Source organism: Urocampus carinirostris, chromosome 14, assembly GCF_059441175.1.
Source record: "Urocampus carinirostris isolate Australia breed hairy pipefish chromosome 14, RoL_Ucar_1.0, whole genome shotgun sequence".
In the NCBI taxonomy this organism is placed as follows: Eukaryota; Metazoa; Chordata; class Actinopteri; order Syngnathiformes; family Syngnathidae; genus Urocampus; species Urocampus carinirostris.
Window position 1 is genome coordinate 15,728,451 of NC_142362.1, and position 21,596 is coordinate 15,750,046.

Below are 21,596 nucleotides of genomic sequence, written 5' to 3' on the forward strand. Positions count from 1 at the left end.
TTTTAGGAAAGCATACAAAAATGTTAGTTCTTTGCACTAATCAGAAACAAAAAAAGTATCTCTCGGCTTCAAAAAGGTTGGTGACCCCTGATGTAAACCATATCATTTTATGACAATAACCGAGTTGGGACTTTGAACTTATTTCACACGCAACTGAATTTATAAATGTAGTATAAATACATGAATGAGTATTAGTTGTAATGGATACATTATTATATATACCCGTTTATACAAAAAAGAAAAAAGGAATGACAAAAAGTGGAAAGACTGAAAAAAATAGAAAATAGTCAAGTCAAGTCATTTTTATTTGTATAGCCCTTAATCACAAAGAGTCTCAAAGGGCTGCACAGGTTATTGCACAGACTATTATTTCAGACTATTATTACACCATGCCCTGATCTGGAACCAACATAAGGGCAAGGAAAAACTCAAAAACCTCAATATGAGGAAAATAAAGAAACCTTGAGAAAGGGACCGCACATGTGGTATCCCCCTTTCAGGATTACCAGACTGCAAAGGATGTTGCAATTACAAATAACACAGAGATATTGTCCACAAAAAGTATAGGTTATTCATATGCGATAGAGTAGAAGTGTGTTTTAAGCTTGGATTTAAACATTTCTACTAAGGTTGTAGATCGGATCTCAGGGGGAAGAGCATTCCACAGCACCGGTGCCCGGATGGAGAACGCTCTCGAACCTGCAGAACACTTCTTGGCTCTTGGGATCACCAGTAGACCGGCGCTTTCAGAACGAAGGTTTCGGACCGGAACATAGGGGGAAATCAGATCTGAAAGATATGAGGGAGCAAGTCCATGTATGATTTTGTATAATACTAAGAGAACCTTGAAATCACATCTTAGGCTAACAGGGAGCCAATGCAGGTTAGCCAAAATCGGCGTGATGTGATCGGACTTTTTGTGTCCTAGTTAAAAGCCTCGCTGCAGCATTTTGTACCAGCTGAAGACTCTTGATTCTGGACTTCGGGAGACCGGAGAGTAGTGCATTACAGTAATCGAGACGGGAGGTAACAAACGCGTGAATTATAATCTCTGCATCCGACTGAGACAGCATAGGACGAATTTTAGCAATGTTGCGAAGATGGAAGAAAGCGGTTCTAGTAATTTTCTTCACATGTGTTTGAAAGGACAGATCGGGGTCAAATATGACACCTAAATTTTTAACTGAGTCACTCTGTGTGATGTGACATTTGTCAATGTTCACAGCAGTTTTAGAGAATAAGTCAAAGAAGGAGTAAAAGATGAGGTAGCAATGTATTTACATTGTTAGTGAGGGAGAGATAATTGCCAAAATAGTTGTCAACCCCAAGCTATTTTCTCATTTGGTTGTATTGGTTTAAAAAATACAACAAATACAAACTAACAAGCCAAAACAATAACCCTTTACTACCCGTAGATGGCAGTCGAGCTCTACAACAGCTCGGAAACCTACTCAACTTCAACAAGGAAGACTTTTGTTTCCGCCCTCATACATACATAACAAACCGCGAAAATTTAAAAAAAATCGAACGGAGACCGTGAAAGTTACAACTCCTTTTTTCCAACACTCCCTCACGTAGGTATTGTTAAAAATTCACAAGTGTGTTTATTGAAAGAATCAATTTGCATTTTCTGAAGTTTATGTTGAGCACCGCGAATTAAATAAGGCTGATAGTTCCGTGTTAGCTTTAGCATGCTAACAGGTAGGTATTTATTGTTTACGTTTTCTCCTTCAGACATGCTTAAAATGACATTGATTGCGAGTACCGACGTCGTTATCGCCTTTGCCAAGAAAAGGACAGAAGCACAGAAAAGAATGCTGAAAGAGTTCGCCGAGATAAAAGACATCTACGCTGAGTTGAAGAACTCAAATCGGGAGTTTATCAAATTGTCATCGGGTACGACACCCTTGACATTCCTTTCCTATATAAAAAAAATCATGTTGATTATCTGTTATGGCTGTTTTCATTTTTTTCTTCACAGATGCATTGGTAAAGAAGTGTCAGGATGATGAGATACTCTTTCAGACCATTGATACGTTCAAAAAAGGTGAGGATATTTTTTTGCAGCCAGTAACTATTAACGGTGACAATTAAATGTATCCTAAATCAGTGTTTCTCAACCCTTTTTGAACCAAAGTACACTTTTAATTATCAAAAAAAGTTCAGAGGCACACCGTCCGTCGAAAATGTTTGAAAATAAAGTTATGTCAAATATTTCACTGTTCTACATCAAGAGCAGATAATTAATATATAAAAAGTATATAAAAATCTACTTCCACCTACTGATATGGATGACTATTATAGTTCCTCGTCTGAAGGTAGCAAAAATACTGAACAATGGCCTGATCTTTTGGAAAGATAAAATTGGGCAAATTCCGGCGGCACACTAGACAAGGTCTCACGGCACACTGGTTGAAAAACACTGTCCTAAATGACAATTGTGTTGTAAAAATATACTTCAATGTTTTCCGAGTGTTCACATGACTGTTTGAACAGCCCATATATTGGAATCCAAGTTGACCAAAAGTTAAGTATATTTGTGTAGCCCTTAATCACACGGAGTCTCATGCACAGACTATTGCAAACTACAGACTATTATTACCCCATCTGATCTAAAACTCAAATGACTGTAAGGAAAAACTCAAAAACCTATGCACGAGGTAAATGAAGTAACCTTTACAGGATGACCAGGCTTTAACAAATGACAAAAATTGAAATAGAATATAAAATAATTAAAGCATAATAGAAAATGAAATGAAATCAAAAAAATAAAAAGGATGACCAAGTATGCAATGGATGTAGCATTAACAAACAATACACAAACATTTTCACAGAAACTGTCTCGGAGCCTGATAGTCCATTTATTAAGGGAACTGTAGTGCCTACCAGAGGGCACTATTTCAAAGAATAAATTGATCAACATATAAATAGACACACACTGAATCCAAATATTATTTTTTTCAATTTCAAAGTCTTTGCATTATCAAATAAAATTATCTCATTTAAAAGGTGACTAAATACTAAATAGGTTGGTATATTTCTATAAACGCACCGTCAAACTACATACGTTGTTACATTTTGCAATTAACTACAGGCATAAAAATCTATCACTTTAAGGAGAAACTCACCGTTTTGAAGTTAAAAAAGGGTGCCCTATGATAATTTTTTAGATTTGATGAGAAAATGTTTTGGAGTGGGGAGTAAGTATTGTGAGATATTTTTTCACAAGAACCTGCGAGTCAAATGAAAATGCTACAAAGGCGAGCTGCGTGGTATCGACGCTGATCGCCAAGCACTGCAAACCTTTCACTGGGGATTAATTCATTAAAGACTGTTCAGAGAATGCCAGCCTAGTCGGCCCTCACACGTTTTCAGCTGACATCTGTCTCCTTTCTAAAACGTTTGGACATCCCTGGTATATCTGATTATGGATCGGACTTTGAATGATAAGAAATACATTGTAAATTTGATGTTGATATTATGTTCATAGTTGTCAATAAATGGTTTGAATCATGGCGACATGTATTCAACATTTGTCACTTCAATGCTTAGTTTGAGCTGAGAAAAAGTCAAACCAAACCTGATTTTAATCAAAATCTAAGGGTGTGCGTTATACAGAAATAAATATGATATTTCCTCCACACCTCTTCTCACCTTTTTAATCCTTGACCTATTTTTTTGCCATAGACTTCACAAACAGCTCATGTGGCTCACAGGCGGTGCAGTGATTGCAATTAAAATAGTCTGAAATGTTTTCCTGTTGAATGACTTGCATCATTGTTTGTCATGATTTCCAGATCAGCGGCATAAGTATGCATCAGTGCAGGAGAAACGGCGCACCTTAGCAGAAATAACATCCTGTATTGATCAGAAGGAAAATCAGAAAGCGAATCTTATAGAGGAGATAAGGAATCTACAGGAAGAAAAAAACAAGGCAAAGGAATGTAAGTTTCTTTTTCGGGATTATCCGTATGATCAATGATCCTTTTTTACATTACTAGTGTCCACTTTTATTCCTCCTTTAGTGATTGAGTCCCAAAATAAGGCTAACAAGGACAGACTGAAGAACCTTCAAAAAGCCAGATCATACTTTGAAGATTATTTGAGGATGGAAATGCGAAAAATTGATGGCAAGGCAGACTTCTTTCTGATTTACGTTGTATACCTTTTCATTTACAAACTGAATTCATTTTTAAAATTGCTCTTGGTGTTTGTGTAACTGATGTTGTTCCACCTTTATGAAGACAACAAGTTGCAGTTTGTGTTCCGAGATATCGACCCTGATCCAAAGAGCCCATACGTTGTCACGTTGGAGTTGACGAAAGGCGGATCATATCAAGGTAAGTTGAACTATTGAACTGTAACAGGTATGTTGCAACAGAAAATCTGTGTTTGGCCAATCAATTGTTTGAGAATTTTGTTCATGCTGATAATTAGTAAACCCCAAGCATATGACATTTGTCTGCTCCATGGTGGCTAGGTAAAAGTGTTGGATGGGGGGTGTAACAAGGGGAAGAAAAAAAACATTCCACAACATTTACATGGGGGGAAAAAAACTCAAGCTAGGGGCATTGTAACACACAAGACTTCTGTATTCAAATTGTTTCTTGTGATGGCAAAAATATAATGGGCTATAATGAAAATGTTTCAGGTGTGTCGAGCAATCCTGCACTAGAGTGTCTGCCAGACTTGGAGAAACGACTGCAAGAGACTAACAAAATTGCAGTTTTCCTGAAGAAAGTAAGGACGCAGTTTATCGCCCAAGCATGCAAGAGGAGGTGAAAAACCAAGAACGCTAACACATGCGGATGTGACGTCAAAAAGAATCGGCACCGAAACCAGACTTGGATTCATGGATTTCATTTAATTCAAGACAATATTGATAATCATGGATCCACAAATGTAAGACATTTTTTAATGTACTGTATCTTTTTAAAAGCAGTTGTGGTTAAGCTTCGGGTGTTTCAATATTACTTAACACGGGCAGCTCTTCAACATATGTGGAGGGGAAGTGACCCGTCCGGCCATTTAATGCACCAAACCACCAGCCATTCTCTTCCTTTGTGTAGATGTCGAGTAGATCCCCTGTTAAAAAGATGATCGTTTATATTTCCCCATTGTGCTTGGTTTTAAATATGTCTACATGAGCCCACCCAATACCTTCGTTTAGTGTTAATTCATCACTGCTTTGTGGTGTGAAGTTGTAGAGGGCCTTGCACTGCCCCACAGTGCAAACGTCTGGGGTTCTTTGAACTGTAAATACTTAGCTTTTAAGCGTCATGTTCAATAAAAAGCATGTTAACACAATTTCAGTCAACTCCCACCTTGTTCTTGCGGTTGAACAAGGTTTTCTGAAACCTGTAACAGTGCAGGGCCAGAGCCCTGGCCATCGGATGTGGTCTCCTCAGTCGAACCTTTTGTGCTTTGAGCGGGTCCTTTATAGATGATGGACGCTCTCAGGGAATGTCTGGTTCTGAAGAAAGTTCTTCTGAGTCTCACAGGCCGGGTCAGCTGCACCACGCTGTGTTCGCCGTCCTGATGGGATTTCAGTATAATCCAAATGAAAATATTTAAATACATGTATTCAGAATGGCCTCAATTGAGAGGAACAGTAGTGAAATTTATTAATGATGCCAAAAATGGCAGCTTTTTAGCTTTAGAATTAAAAACATGTAAACAGGACACACATACAGTATATGCAGAGGTTTCCCATAAAATATTTGGGGTTGTAGATTCTTTTTATAAATGTCGTAACGACAATTTTGTTTAGTGTAATGAAGACCGTTATCTGTATATTGTTCAGCTGAACCTTTATACCGCATACCATCTCTACAACTTGTACCTTTGAAATTTATTTGACACACTTGAATTATTACCAGCTTTGTTCCACCCTTTTAAAATAGTAAATAGTAATTTTTTTTTCTTGGCATCATGGTGTGTGCCGCCAACATGTCTCACATACCAAGTCAATGAGATCCTTGACATGTTTGCCTCATTCACCGAAGTTACGTATTATTACCGTTAACTTCGGCACCAGGCACCACCATTGACAGCGCGCATTAAGAAATCAATTTTACTGTTTTACTATTTATGGTTAACTTAAAAATCGTTAATGATCCTTCAAAATCTCTCTAGCATCAAGGAAACTCATCAATGACTTTGGAAGCTTAAAACCCATCATGTAAATTATAATAATCTTTTAGCTAATTGAGCGTCCACTATAGTGTTAGGAGAGTTTACAAAGATCAAATCTGTTTTAAGATTTCCTGCAAATACAGTATTATAGATCATTAAGTCAAATGAAATAGTTTGTTCTTTTATCATAAACATTTTATTCAGTGACGCATTCATTTTTAATTTCATCAAATGTTGAAACACTAAATAATCTAGATCAGGGCTCACAGCTCACCACTGTGCAGCAGGGAGCCCTCAAAAACGCCTGACTAGGCCGTGAACCCCTGAAAGTAGCTGACCCGATTGGTGTTTTTAAACATTTGATCAGTTCTTCCAAAATTCTTTTTACTGAGTGCTTTTATACAAGGCAGTTGTGTTAAACGTTGCTTGAGCTTGATTCTACCCTACTTCTAATAAAAATCGGACCTGGTAATAACAAAAGTCATTTTAGAAAAATATATAAAACTGGTAGCCCTTTTTGCTAATTAGAAACAAATTAAGTCGCTCTCAACTTCAAAAAGATTGGTGACTTCTGCTCTAGATCCAAAAGGATATTTAAAGATCACCTTTAAATAATCTGGTTCTAAGTATTTAAATTTCATGCAGCCATTTGACAAAATGAAATTGAGCTAATGTAAACATATAAATTAATTTAGTACCTTATCTCTCCATTTGATAATACAGTCCCGGAATCTGTGGGAGGGCTTGGGTTTCCCCTCCAGTTCACACAACGATCCAGAGAGTTTACACAGCATTGCTTCTAACAGATCCAGCTTCAGTGTGTACTGTATGAAACAATATATTACGCTCAATTAGTCCCTTATTCATGAAAAAAAATGCGACACGTTGGTGGGGGAGGGACTCACTTCATCAAGCTGCTGCTCAGTCTCCTCCAAGTTCCTCTGGTTCGAAAAAGAAGGGTTTTCCGAGTAGGTTTTCATCAGCTTTTCGATCCCTAGCCGCAGGATAATGCAAAGGTTTCAAGTCCGACTACGAACCCCGCTGCGACAACAAATCGACATAAGTGCAGCTTGCCTTCACAGTCATTCTTTGCTTTGGAGATGGCTTCTTCCAAGCGACTGCATTTACGTTTAATGGCTTCTTTTCTTCGCTCTCTGCACATCAGTGATTTGGTGTCTTCCTCCTGTTGAATGTGAAAAGAGCAGGATATACAAAAGTCTAATCTCTAAAGGTATTTGCCTCCTTCCTGAATTGTGTGTTGTTTGCATAGTTATCAACAGGGTTGGGGAGGGTTACTTTAACTGGATTACTTTCAATTACTTTTGGATTACTCTAATACCAAATATGCTAATAAAAGACTAAAGAAAGTAAATATGAATAAAATTATGACTCTCAACACGTGGTAAGCTTTCTCTCCTGGCTTTGATCTCCTGCAAAACTAACATAAAATGCGACGGAAACAAAATGAAAATAAATCTAAACAGCTTGCCAACATCATTTTTGCCGTTCCATGTATTCCGTTACTCCCCAAGCCTGCACAAAATTTAGTAATTTTATTCATATTTAGTTTCTTCTGTCTTTTATTAGCATATTTGGTATTGGAGTAATCCAAAAGTAATTGAAAGTAATCCAGTTAAAGTAACCCTACCCAACCCTGGTTATCAATTACAACAGTTTCAGATCATCAAACCAATTCAAATATCACACAGAGACAAACCAAGGGAATATAATATGCAGTTTTGAAATTGTGATTCTATTAAGGCACAAAAAAAAATCTTGGCTTATCTGACCGTTAAGAAAATAAATTGCCCTCCGCTTATCAAATCATAAAGTAAATGGATAGCCACAGTCTTGGGAAGGTTTCATTCCTCAGGCCATACCCCAAATTAATTGCATTTACCTGTGTTAATTCAAGATGGCACTTAAATCTAATCTGTTAAAAATGGGAAGTAGGCTACAAAATCTCAAGCCATGAGACAACGAAATTCCGGAAGAAACTTGAAATCCATCAGTCCGAAAGGTCACACTGCATTTTCCAAGGTTGTACGGCTCCAGTGAACCCCTATCAGGGCCATTATCCACAAAAGGCGATAACTGGCAGTAAATGTAAATGGTCTGTATTTATATAGTTCTTTTCAAGTCAATGAGGACCTCCCAAAAGCGCTTGACAATGTGCTTCACACTTTCCCTTTTACACACACTAACTAACTGATAGCAGCGTCAGGGGCATTAGGGTTTCAGTGTCTTGTCCAAGGACACTTCGACATATAACACGGAGGAGCCGGGAATCGAACCTGCGACCTTTACCTCCTGAGCTACTACCACTCCAGTGGAAAACCTTACCAGAAGTGTCTGACCAACTTCCATTACTCCAAGCATGCGACGACTGCCCATCCAGGAGGTTACAAAAGAACCTAAAAAAAAATTCAAGAAACAGCGTGCCTCGCAGTGCTCAGTTAACTTCAATGTTGAACACGTCACTATAAGACACTGGCCAAAAATGGCATCCGTGGGAGAGTTCCCAGGCAACCGCTGCTGTCACAAAAGAACACACAGTCGTCTCACATTTTACAAAAAGAGTCTTAATTATCCAAAAGCCATTTGTTGAAACATTCTGGGGATTGATGAGTCAAAACTTGAACTTTTTGGAAGATGTGCAGTCTGTTACATACGGAATAAAAATTGCACAGTATTTGACAAAAAACATGATGCCAACAGCAAATCATGGTGGTGGCAGTGTGATGGTCTGGGGCTGCTTTGCTGCCTTGGGACCAGGACAACTTGCTTTGGTTGACGGAGTAATGAATTCTGGTGTTTATCAGAAGATCCTGAAGGAGATCGTCTGGCGATAAGCCTGTGTCCTTAAACTCAAGCGCTCTTGGTCTTACTCTCATGCTGGAGGATAACAGGCAAAAACACCCACAAGTTCAACTCTAATAGCTCAAAACAAAAACTAAAATGAAGGTTCTGGAGTGGCTTAAATCCAATTGAAATGCTGTGATGTGACCTGAAATTGGCAGTTCATGCTAAAAAACAACCCTGCAACACGGTAGATTTGAAACAATTTTGCAAAGAAGAATGGGCCAAAATTCCTCCACGACCTCAGGAAAACCTATTTACCAAATATTTCTCAATTGCTGCCCAAGATAGCCTAATTCGAAATAAGTTTCAGGGGGCAATTAGCTTTTCACATAGGGACAGATAGGTTTAGATTTTTTGGTGCCTGAATAAACTCAACATTTCAAAACTGCATTTTGGATTTTCTTGGGTTTCTTCTGTGTGCTTATTAATGTTAGTTTGATGATAAATATGCAAAAATCACAGAAATAAGGAAGGGGTAAATACCTTTTCATGCACTGTTAATGACTAATTTCGTCCCAAAATCCAATATATTTTTTATATCAGAGCCCCCATCAACTCATTCAGTGCAAAATGTATAAATGTGATTCCAGAAGCATTGTCCGTATGCAAATATATGTTGTTGATGGAAAGCATTGTTTAGATATTGTAGGTATATCTATATATAAAATATATATTTTAAAACTGCCCCAACGTGAAAGTTCTGCGTCAAATGCATCCTGTTACAAAAAGATGTCTTTCTCAGAAGCTTTCCTGGAAACGAGAATTTCCAAGAAACTTAACAATGTTCAACTACATAATGGCAAATGCTAGAAGCATACCTTTTCTATTGAAATATATGGGTTTAAGCCACAGAGCTCATTTTTGAAGGCAAAATGGCAAAAATTGGCTGGTACCGGGACGTCCCATTTAAGAGAAACATATGGCACTGAAAGAGACAATGAAATAGACCTTGAATAATGATATCAAACTTACAAAGTAATCCGTCATCAAAAATTCCGCTTTGTCGTCTGCAGTCACGAGGTCGTTTTCCTCCACCAACGTTTGTATATCTTTATCCATGTCCACTCTTTGGACCAGTAACTCGATCTGCTTTTGACCCTAGGGGGTCCCAGATTCATGATCATGACAAAGTGGCACAGCAAGAATCATTAATATGATGAAGCCTATTACTTATTACATGTTTGAGGGTCTGCCCCAAAGTGGACATGTGTAGGTTGTACCGGGTCAAAATGTTGCAAAGGACCTCAATCCGTTGTTTCTCAAGTTCCTGAATGATCTGCACAAGAAGAAGAAAGATCCCTTAGAACTTTCTTCGCACAAGTTTTTTGGGACACCTTTAACTGAACTTGTGCTATAATCAACGCATATGTAGAAATATCAAATGAAACTGACTTGATTCACCACAAGATGGCTTGTTTTGGGTTGTTACATCTTGCCCATTGGCAGACAATTGAGGTCATTGTAATAATTTTCATTTATTTGGCTGAAAAATAGTTGTGGAATAAGAAAACCAAGTCATCTAATGACTCCCAATGAGATGTTGCAACACATCAGTTGGGTTGAGCAAGGGGGCTGGGAATCCCCTCCTCTATATCAATCTCCCAGAAAGAGTCAAAAGGGGGGAAATTATATATTTATATATATTATACAGAGAGAGAGAGAGAGAGAGATACCTTCATAAACCATGATTATATTTTACAATCTGCCTTTCCACTTACCATAGAAAATAATTGTAATATAAGAAACTCCCTAACATATACCGAAAAAATTTAGTTAAACATGAAGTAGATGTCGTTTTGGTCATTCTAAAAATTACTGTTATCTGGTAATAGGGTAAAGAAAAAAAATCAAACCTAATGTATAGTAATCCCTCGTTTTTAATAGGGGTTGCGTTCCAAAAACACCTCGCGATAGTCAAAACTCGCCAAGTAGAAACCTTTACAGATGCCGATCCCGACTTACGTACGTTCGACTTACGGATTCCAGCAGATACGATCATTTTTCCGGGATGTCGAAAAATATCCATATATTGCTGTTAGATTTTGCATTGTGTGCACTTTTTTCTGAGTACAGGAGATGACTGTAGTGCTTCTTTCCGCCGCTACCGGCGTGTGGTGGCGCTGTGAGAGGCAGCATTCACACAAAGAAGAAATCCGGCTTCTACTTCCTGGTTCGTGTGTAATCATAACAAAGTGTAATGTATTGCGAGCGCTAAGAACTTTGACATTTTTATTGTTAAATATCTCGTGCATCCATTCATTATGGTTGGTGTAAAGTGTAAAGAAGAGGTGAGCCGTTTCTTTTGAAACAAGAGTGGAATAAGAAAGCTTGATGCGGTTGAGAAAATGGTCGTAACGCTTTTTTTCGGCCACTTTTTACCACGGAGGAGGACCTCTTGAAACGCAAGCAAAAAAGTAAGTAAAACCTCACTTCATTTATTTTTATAGAGCATATTATTTTATGAAATGTTTATTTTTTAGTGCAAAACAATACCGGTTACTAATACAAGCCTTAAACATACTTATATGAACATTAAACATACAAAATACAGCACTGAAGCAACTTACGAACGATCGTCTGGAACCTACCTCGTTCGTAGTTCAGGCAGCGTCTGTATTTTTTTATTACTCAAGAACAAACCCTCTTTACAGGCCTAAGTATATGTCTTAACAAATAAAAGTACTGCATTTTATATACATTTTTTCTTGACAAATAACTTCTGTACTTGTAAATTATAATTTTAAAATAATCCTGCCGTCTGATGGACAACTGTAAGGATTAAAGACATGAGCTACTATACTTTACATGATACTTTGCCGCGATGATGTGAAAACTGCATGGTGTAATAATCTGTGTTCTGTGCAGCCCTTGGAGACTACTTGTGATTAAGGGTGTCACAAATAAACATTGACATTTACCTTCCGGTTCTGTTCTACAAAAAACATTCCATTTCAAACATTTCTGAAAAGGCAACAGGGAGCCACTAGAGAGCGCCAAAAACTTTGATGTGCCTACAGAGCAAGTTCAGTGAGTGAAGAGGTCCAACTTTTTTGGCGATAGAAAGCATCTTCCTTTGTTGAGCCAATCAGAATGCAGAACACAAAGCAAAATGAAAATCCACGAAGTACAACAGCAATGCAGCAAGAGATTGCTGTATTTGGTTAAAACAATTCAATTCCTCAAAAAACTAGATTGACTAAATGAGCAAAAATAAAGAGAGAAATGTTTCTGTTTTCTCTTCTGCTTCATACAATTGCATTCCATTTGGGCACCTGGTAGCAGTTTTGTAGCGTATTCTCCCACTTGAGTCTCATCTGTTGGCCTTCCATGTTGGCTTGAAAGTATTCCTCGTCCACTCGTGCCTGCACTTCCGCCGATTTTGTCAGCCGATTTAGCATCTGCAAAGCAGCAAGTAGCCAAATTGTTTCGGCGGGATCACAAAATTATTTGACATGATTCAGCGTGGCTGGAGACCAAAAATGTAGAAACAAAATAAGATTTGAGAAATGGGTTTACTTACAAAAAAGGGATCGTATAGGGTAATGTACACAAACAGAAGGAGCTCAAAGTTATTATACAGTAGCGACCGATACTCAAAGACAGGCTTGATTGACTACTAATGTTGAAACACAAACGACGTATGTCTAAAGCAGGGGTGTCAAACTCATTTTAACCCGGGGGCCACACGATAGAACAAACATTCTCTCGGGGGCCGGAGAAGTAGATTAGAGATAAAAAAAAAAAAGGGAGGGAGAGAGAAGTAGAGAGGGTAGGACAAAGAAAAAGAGAAAGGGAGAAAGAGAGAGAGAGAAAGAGGGAGAGAGAGAAACAAAAGAGATGAAATGAGAAATAGAGAAGGGGTTAAAAGAGAGAAAGTATGAAATCCAAAGAGAAATACAAAGCGAGAAGGAGAAAAAGAGAAGGAGAGATAGAGAGAGAGAAAAATGAAAAAGGAAGAGAGCAAAAGAAGGTAAAAAGACACAGAGAGGAAGAGGAACAAAGAAAGAGAAAAAGAGAGACAGTGAGAGTGAAAGAGAGATAGAGAGTGAGAGAAAAAGGAAGGAAGAGAGATAGAGTGAGAGAGAAATCCAAGTACAGCGTTTTTGACAGGCACCCGGCTTTGGCAACATCATGTGGATATATTTCAACCTGCGGCTCGTTTTTCTCTTGTGCTTCTCTAAGCGTTGTCTCGCGGGCCGGATTCAATCCCTTAGCGGGCCTGATTTGGCCCGCGAGCCGCCTGTTTGACACCCGTGGTCTAAAGAAACAAAACATGAAAGGAGAAGAAGGCGCAGAATACATTGAAATAAAAACTAGCTCGCACAGAAGACGTACTCGCGGGTCTATAGGACCTACTGCATAATGTTCCAAAACTGACCTGCTCTAACAGAACAAAACCTGAAAATAGGATGACACGATAAACATTCCCAAGCAAGAAGAGTGCCATGAGTATAAGGCAGGGGTGGGCAGACTATAGGCTGTGGGCCACATGCGGCCCATCAGGCTTTTTCATCCGCCGGCCCGTTAAAAACAGTCAAAATACAATGACAATATATTTAATCGTAAATAAAATACTACTATTAGATGTTTTTCCTTTTTTTGCAACTTTGTCCCCATTGTACCTTTTGTGTTTCTACTACAAAAATACAACAAATTTAGTGCTTAAAATAGGGACCTAATGTATTTATTATTCTGCTTTCTTTCTGAAAAAATAAATAATAATAGTATAGAACTACTACTACAGTAATACTATAATACAAAAAAAAGTACTACATAAATACTACAAAGATACTACTACGGTAAAATTATAAAAATACTAAAACAGTATAAATATACTACTTTGGAAATACTCCTATAATCCAGTACTACAGAATGACTACAAAAATACTACTGTGAAAATACTTCTACAGAAATACTCTACCACAGTAATACTGGAACGCAAAAAGACTACTACAGAACAAAACTTCAAAAATAAAATTACAGTAATACTTCAAAAATACTACCACAGAAATATTACAACAGAAACACTAAAAAAATTACAGCTACATTAAAACAAAAAATACTCCAGAAATACTACAAAAATGCCACTGTGGTGATACAACAAATATCCTACAGAAATAATACAGGAATACTACCACAGTAATACTACGAACATGTTCCAAAATAAAACTTCAGTAATACTAAAAATATACTAAAGATTTACTACAAAAATTTGACTGCAGAAATACTGCTAAAGTACCTAAAAAATACAACTACAGTAGTACTAAAAAATTAAATACCAAACTAAGTGCCTAAAACAGGGACTTAATATGTTATCTTACTTTAATTGTGTTTCCAAACCAATTTGATGAAATCGTTCTATTTGAAAGCAAATAAAAAGAGATAAAACATGTACTGTAGATGTGTGCATGTATATTTTTTTCATGAATGAAAAAAATCGAATAGGTCTCCAGGATCAGCCCCTTGGCCTATTTATTTCAACCCAATTCTGTCTGCAACTTCAAATAGTTGCCCACCCTTGATATAAGGCCATAAAATATAATGCAGGCGGGATAATTAGCTGTACCTGGGAATATTTTTGAAAGTAAGACGATGCAGGCTAAATTGTAACAGTAGCTAACTGCACAAAACATGAAAGGAAGAAACCTCAGAATATGTTGGAACAGTAACTAGCTCTAACTGAATTCAACAGAAATAAAGACAACGTACGACATATATCCACAACTTTGATAGAACAAGAAAATCAACTGAGACTGTAAAATACAGAATTTCCCGAACATAAGACATGATGGCGATGAGCGATCAGGAGAGAAATGGTAATTAAGAGAAAACAAGGTACTGAGAAAGCCAATCATTCGACAAAACTCAAGAATACAATTGCATTGAAAGCACCCAAACACAACACGACAGTACAGATAGTACAGAACATAGCTGTCATGGTTCAGCGCCTGCAGTCCCTTCCCTTCTCCAAGAGATTGCTTCATTATCCTATTTCCCAGCCATTTCTCAACTCCCCTATCCAGGTGCTCCCAATCAGCCAATTAGCCAACCTCTACTATGAATACTCCAGGCTCCCACTTTACGTTGCTGAATCGTCTTTAAACCCTGCTCAAGACGTTCAATTCCCAAGACGACAAGCTTCTCTTCCCAAGTCGTTCTTCAGTTCCCTCCTCGTCCCAAGATGTTCTTCAAGGTACTCCCCAGTCTCTTATTCAAAACCTTCGTACTCCAAGACCCCCTCTCAACTTTCCCCTCTTAAGCAGTCTCAGTTTCACTCTCCCTTCACTTTAGTGCATTTGTTTTTGTTGTTGAATAAACGCCTCCAGTCGGAGTTTGAGCACATCCTCGTCTTACGGCTCCTTGTGTCCTGCATTTGGGTCTTTCCGACATCTGACAAAAGCAATATTGCCTTAAGCCTCCTAAGACCTGGCGTCCACAAGCTCGGGTCTTCGGAGGTTAAAGAAAAATACTTACCTTTTGTTTTTCTTTTTCCGTGGACATGTGCTTATTACTCTCCACAAAGTTGAACAAAGCTTCGTGCTCCCTTGTCAGTCCAGCCAGTTTTTTCTTAGTCTGCAAATGCAGGTGATTATATGTTAGCAATCTCAACTTCAATGTAGTGTGTGATTTAATCTAAGCTAGACAGCTTTTAATTCACAGATGCACAAAGGCGCTACATTCAGCTTCAGTTGAATAGACTTCACCTTGAGTTGCTCAGTCCAGTTCGTCAGAACGAGCTTTCCTGTTCTCTCAATTGCATTGTCGAGCTGTTAACGCAGAAACACTGTTTATCAAGAGACCTGTTGTATGCCAACCCTAATCCCCCATTTAATCCCTAATTTTGCTGTGAGAGTCCAAATCTCACAAGAGTAGAGGAAGATGGAAGTAACCAGCACTTGCATGAGTCTGATCTATGATTTTACTGCTATGTTCTTGACTCTCCAGATGGGTTTAAGTCTGGCAAGTGTGGCTGTGGTTTGAGCTATCCTTGGCCATGATTTCTGGTTCTGACCTATCTTCTGATATGACAGCTCCAAGATATTTAAATTTGGTGTCAGGTTCTAGCTCTATGTGGTTGATGGTGATGTTTATGGTGATACTTTTGGGAATTGTTGATCATTCATTTTGTTTTTTTTCTGAGTCGATTTCCATCCCATGCTAGATTAATGCTTTGTCCAGGCAATGGACCAGATCTCTGAGATCTTGTTTGTCTCCTGCCGATTCGGCAAAATCATCAGCAAAACGAAGGTTAGTGATGTTGTGGTGTCTCCCAATACTGACTGTACCTTCGACTAAATTTTTTGTAGGCCTTCAAAAACTAGTGATAAATGGCAAAAATTGTCTGGCACCGGCATTTTCCATTTGAGAGTCTGGCACTGAAGGAGTTTTAATCAGTTCATTTTTACGAACAGTTTAAGGGTTCTAAAACAAACAAACATTCATTTAAAACGGAAAAATAATCCCCCAAAATTTGTCTGAAGATTTGGCTCATTTGACATATGAATTAAGTATTATTTTGACACTATTTTTCTTAAATGAAAGCTTCTGTCAGGACCAGAACGCAAACAGGACCCTATTGCGACACGTTTACCACAAGTTGTATTGAAAGAAAGAGGAAGGGGTGCGTCCATGAACCGGTGTTCGCTGGTTGGGAAAGCAAGTCGCTCTTGTACTCGGATTGTGATCCGAACACGGAAGTGGATCTTCCGTAGGGAGCCAAGGGCGGTGTCAAGGGCAGAAAACTGGTCGGTAGCCGGGACTGGAGAGCAAAAATGTGGTCGGGGACAGAAGCGAGTCTTAAGCCAGAACGGGAGAGTAGATGTCGTCAGGGACAAAAAGGGGTTGTAAGCCGGGACGGGAGAGCAGACGTAATCGGGATCAAAAATAGGTCCAAGCCGGGACGGGAGAGCAGACGTGGTCGGCATCAAAACAGGTCGTAGCCGGAGACAAACGGGAGCAAAACGGGACAGGCGGGAGTCAGGTTCGAAAAAGGCTTGCCTTGTATAAACAGAGGTTCGCAGACGGACTGACAACAGGGGATTGACAGGACTGGGTCTAAATAGGGACAGGGAGCCAATCAGAGCCCGCAGCGTTTGGCGCCAAATGAGCGGGCACAAGTGATTCACATCGGTAATCATGACAGCTTCAAGCAGTTAATTTCCACTTGCAGTATATATTTTTAGTATTAAAAGTATTATAACAATTAATATATTGTCTGGACTCTATTTATTGCAATAAACACAGGATTACCTTTTTGTTGCTCTTATGTAAAAAAAAAAAGAATAATTTGTGGGGCATGATGGAGTTATTTCGTACTCCTGTAAAACAAATTTGAGGGATTTTTTTGGAATGATTTTGCCCTGTTAATATTTTGACGGGAAATAAAGCATCTATTTAAAAAAATAAAAGCATAGAGCTTTTAAGTGCTAAAGTAACTACCATATTAATCTCCCTGCAAATTATATAGAATATATATAAAATATATATCCGTACAAATACAAAAGACAACAACACACCGGCCTTTTTCTCTTGTTATGCTCATCTATGACTTGACGCAATTCCAGAATGGCCTCCTGTTGAAATGCGTTTCCCAATGATCTGAGGGGAGAAAAACAACATTGAAGACCCTTTTTTATGTATTTAAATTCGCATCTTGAAGAGTTTAAAAATGAAAAAAAGACCTGTGGGCATCTGCCCTGGAGTACATCTCATCTGACACCTGACACCAGGCGCTGTACACAGACCTGAAAACACGAAAAGGTTGCAGCCTCACGCCTGTTTTTGATCCCATTTGCTGGAAATTGATCACATAATATACTCGGATGTTTTCATTTGCTGGGGCTGAATATTAATTACAGTAGACCTCCTGGGATATGACATTGCGTGGCGAATTGTCGTATGGCGGGGGATAGATGACTGGTAATTTCCTTATGCGTTCCAAACTCCCAATACTCCAGGTAAAAGTATTCAAATCCTATACACATATTAAACATTAGTAAGATGGATGTCACTTAATATTTAGCGCCTTGACCCAGAAAAAAAACTAAATGTTGATTGTTGGCCCGGCTCATTGTCGTGATTTGTTCTCAAACACTACTCTGAATCTCACCCATAGTGACTTGGTCAAAAATCTAGGTGTTATATTTAATCATAATCTGTCGTTTCAGGAACATGTGAAGAGAGCGATAGGGGGGGAGAGAGAGAGAGAGAAAATGAAAGAGAGAGAATAAAAGAGAGAGACAGTGAGAGAATGCAAGCAAGAGAGAGAGAGAGAATGAAAGAGAGAGAGGAGGAGAAAGAGAGAGAGATAATCAAAGCAAGAGAGAGAGAGAGAGAGAGAGAGAATCAGAGAGAGAGAGGGAAATTAAATGAAATGATCTGCATTTATATAGCGCTTTTCAAGTCAATGACTTCCCAAAGCGCTTTACAATGTGCTCCACATTTCCCAATAGTGGCCTTGCAGCCATGTAAGGCGCTAACCTGCTTATTGGGGATATTAGGGGTTCAGTGTCTTACCCAAGGACACTTCGACATGTAACACGGACGAGCCGGGATTCGAACTGGGATCCCTTGATCCCAAGACGAGCGCTCTACCTCCTGAGCTACTGCTACTGCCGGAGATAATGAAAGAGAGAGAATAAAAGAGAGAGAGATGGAGAGAGGGATATTGAAAGAGAGAGAATAAGAGAGAGAGAGAATGAAAGCGAGAGAGAAAATAAAAGTGAGAGAGAGATAATCAAAGCGAGAGAGAGAGCAAATGAAAGAGAAAGATAATGAACGAGAAAGAGATAATGAAAGAGAGATAATGAAAAAACAGAGAGAAAGTGAGAGAAAGACAGAAAGAGAGAATAGAGTGAAAACGTACAAAAAAGAGATAGGGCAAAAAGTATTTGCATAGCAGTATTTTCGTAGTATTATAGTAACTCTGTCATAATATTTCTGTAGTAGTACCTTTACTGAAGTGTTGATTTTGTAGTATTTTCATAGTAGTATTTTTGTATTATAGTGTTACTTTAGTAGTATTTTTGTAGTACTATTTTTTATGTATTAATGTCATATTTCTGTCGTACTGCAGTGTTATTTTATAATAGTATGACTTTAGTGGTAGTTTTGTAGCATTTCTGTAGAAGTGTTTTCATGGCAGTATTTTTGGAGTATTTCTGTGGTAGTTTTTTTGGTAGTATTTCTGTTGTAATATTTCTGTCCTAATGTTTCTGTAGTAGTATTTTTGTGCCATAGTATCACTGAAGTGGTACTATTGTAATAGTTCCATAGTTTGTAGTATCTTTATAGTAGTTCTGTAGTATTCCTGTAGTAGTATTTTGTATTCTAGCATTACTGTAGTAGTATTTTTTTATTTTTTTGGTGCAATAAATATTATTGATAGTGTACTGATAGCCCTTTGAGACTTCTTGTGATTAAGAGCTACACAAATAAACATGACTTGACTCGACTCAATCACATACTTGTTGCTCATTCCTTTAGAAGCCCTCATGAGTTTTCCAGCCAGTTTTTGCAGCCCCTTGGCGTACGTGTGATCCAGCTCAGACCTAAAACCAAACGCAGTTTTTATCTAAGTTGTGAGGGGAGTGCTCCGGCATTCGTTTTACCTTTGCTGCAAAACGGCCATAAGTTCTTTAAAGAAATACTCGCCGTCCTTCGACACGCGTTTGACATTTTGATAGAGTTGGTTGTACTGTAACACAGACAAGAGAATGTAATGCGGATTTAGCGACAAAAATCAAAGTAAAGCGTTGGATACTCACTGAGCAGCTGCTTATATAGTCCTTCATCTTCAAGACCGAAGTCGTTTGTTGACTTTGGACCTTGACCTCCTCCTCCCTGAGTCGCTCATGCGGAAATCTCCAGAGTTTTTGTTAACGGCCCCTCGGAAGGAAAATTCCAGCAATTTGGTCCAATATGTTTGCGTTTTACCTTGTAGTAATTGCTATTTATTTTTTTAAGAGTATGGTGCATAGTTTGAGATGTCCTTAAAAAGTTAACAATTCATTTTTTTCTCTAGTATTGCGAAAAAAATAACTAATTTGCTATTTCTCCCACTTAAAAATCATGGAGGGGTTTAAAATTTGTGAGATAAACTAAAAAGAAAAATCCACACAATGGTTTATTTTGCGTGAAAATTAATCAGAATGAAAATAATAATAAAGAACTACTTTTTTAATTCAAATATGTTTTAAACACCTTTTATTCTTTTTAAAATAAAAAAATACTTAAATATTATTTCATATATTTTTAATATTTTTTAAACATATCTATAAATGGGCTATTTTAATTTGAACATACTTTTATTTAAGTAAAGACTTATTTTTTATTGCTTTAATAAGTAATATATATATAAAAAAAGGTTTAATTATTTATTTTGCTGGACACATAAATTAAAATTAAATTAAAATATCTAGTCATATATTTTACAATGCTTTCGGCTTAAGTTTGTTAACCTTTCTCTATTTAGTTTGATATAAATAAAGATGGATGAGTTAAATAAAACGATCATTCGTTTTTACTTTAACTATATTTTTACACATCAAGAAAAAAAAAACAAAATCAAAATTAATACGTTTTTATTTTACATTGTTTTTTAAATCTGATTTTGCTAACTTTTTTTACATTTAGCGAGAAAATTAGGTTAAAAAAATTGAATATTTTATTTTTGAAAGGCTTGTAGCCTAAATTCGTTAATGTTTTTTTTTTATTTATTTTGCTGAAAAAATAAGTCCAAATTATACGACAAGGGTGCATGCACACATGTATTTTTTGCAATATAAATCAAAAGGTCTTTAAAAACAAGCCACACGTGTTTGCTCGATACTTTGTATCATGTTCATTTATTGAATAATTCAAACAATTGATGGGATCCTTGTACCGATGAGCAGAAACGCCGCCGCAAGACTTAATGCTTTGACAGGGAAATACAGCATCCACACCTAATACTGTTGTTGACATCTTATATACGGCAATGTTAAGTCTGCTTAATCTGATCCCCCTGTCCAAAAGTGGTGAGCTGATTCCTCAAATTGAGTATGTTTACATGCAGGAAACAATCCAATAAGAAAGGGAAATAATGCCAGAAATTGCAATGGCTGGGTTAGTACTTTCCGATGACCTGTGCACACGATTCAGAAATCCAATTGCTGTTGCCCACGCGTAGTTTCCTTCACCCAGGATATTTTTATGCCGCAAAGCGTTGTGGGACTCGAACAAAGATGAATGATACACGAAAACTCCGGGTAACTCACACAGCGAAAATGCCAGTTGTTTCCATCCATATATAGTGTAAGTCCAATTTGGCAACTAGGAGCACACATGTGGCAGAAATGGGGAAATATTTAAAAAATCATATTTAAGAAAGGATAGTGAATGTTTAGATTTAGGAAATGTTGCCCTTGTACTATTCAAGTGCGACATTTTTGGTTGGAAGTGGTTTTTAGGCGATATTGTCACTTAAAAAACCTGAAAACGGCAAAATAGCAATTGTTAATAATTCGGTATTATAACTCTGAGGTACCAAATACAATTAATCTTGTATAGTTTACTAGGCCAGCAGATTACAAAATATGCATTTTCTACGAAAAAATCCA

The 21,596-nt window shown here is 37.7% G+C and overlaps 2 protein-coding genes across 2 annotated transcripts; one reads left to right on the forward strand and one right to left on the reverse strand.

The window, feature by feature from the left end:
- The first annotated feature begins 1,440 nt into the window (after positions 1-1,440).
- On the forward strand, positions 1,441-5,307 carry spc25 (SPC25 component of NDC80 kinetochore complex). Its single transcript, XM_088352597.1, has 7 exons — positions 1,441-1,574; positions 1,735-1,896; positions 1,982-2,047; positions 3,798-3,944; positions 4,026-4,130; positions 4,245-4,340; positions 4,652-5,307. Exons 2-7 carry the CDS (start codon positions 1,737-1,739, stop codon positions 4,780-4,782), a joined length of 705 nt encoding a protein of 234 aa, XP_088208723.1. The 5' UTR covers positions 1,441-1,574; positions 1,735-1,736; the 3' UTR covers positions 4,783-5,307.
- nostrin (nitric oxide synthase trafficking) lies at positions 4,845-19,834 on the reverse strand. Its single transcript, XM_088352598.1, has 16 exons — positions 19,764-19,834; positions 19,608-19,693; positions 19,464-19,547; positions 17,679-17,741; positions 17,514-17,595; positions 15,702-15,764; positions 15,472-15,570; positions 12,270-12,395; positions 10,175-10,273; positions 9,970-10,095; positions 7,210-7,318; positions 7,041-7,129; positions 6,834-6,959; positions 5,325-5,535; positions 5,161-5,253; positions 4,845-5,085 (listed from the first exon to the last, which is right to left on the reverse strand). Exons 1-16 carry the CDS (start codon positions 19,788-19,790, stop codon positions 4,949-4,951), a joined length of 1,620 nt encoding a protein of 539 aa, XP_088208724.1. The 5' UTR covers positions 19,791-19,834; the 3' UTR covers positions 4,845-4,948.
- Positions 19,835-21,596: the final 1,762 nt, after the last annotated feature.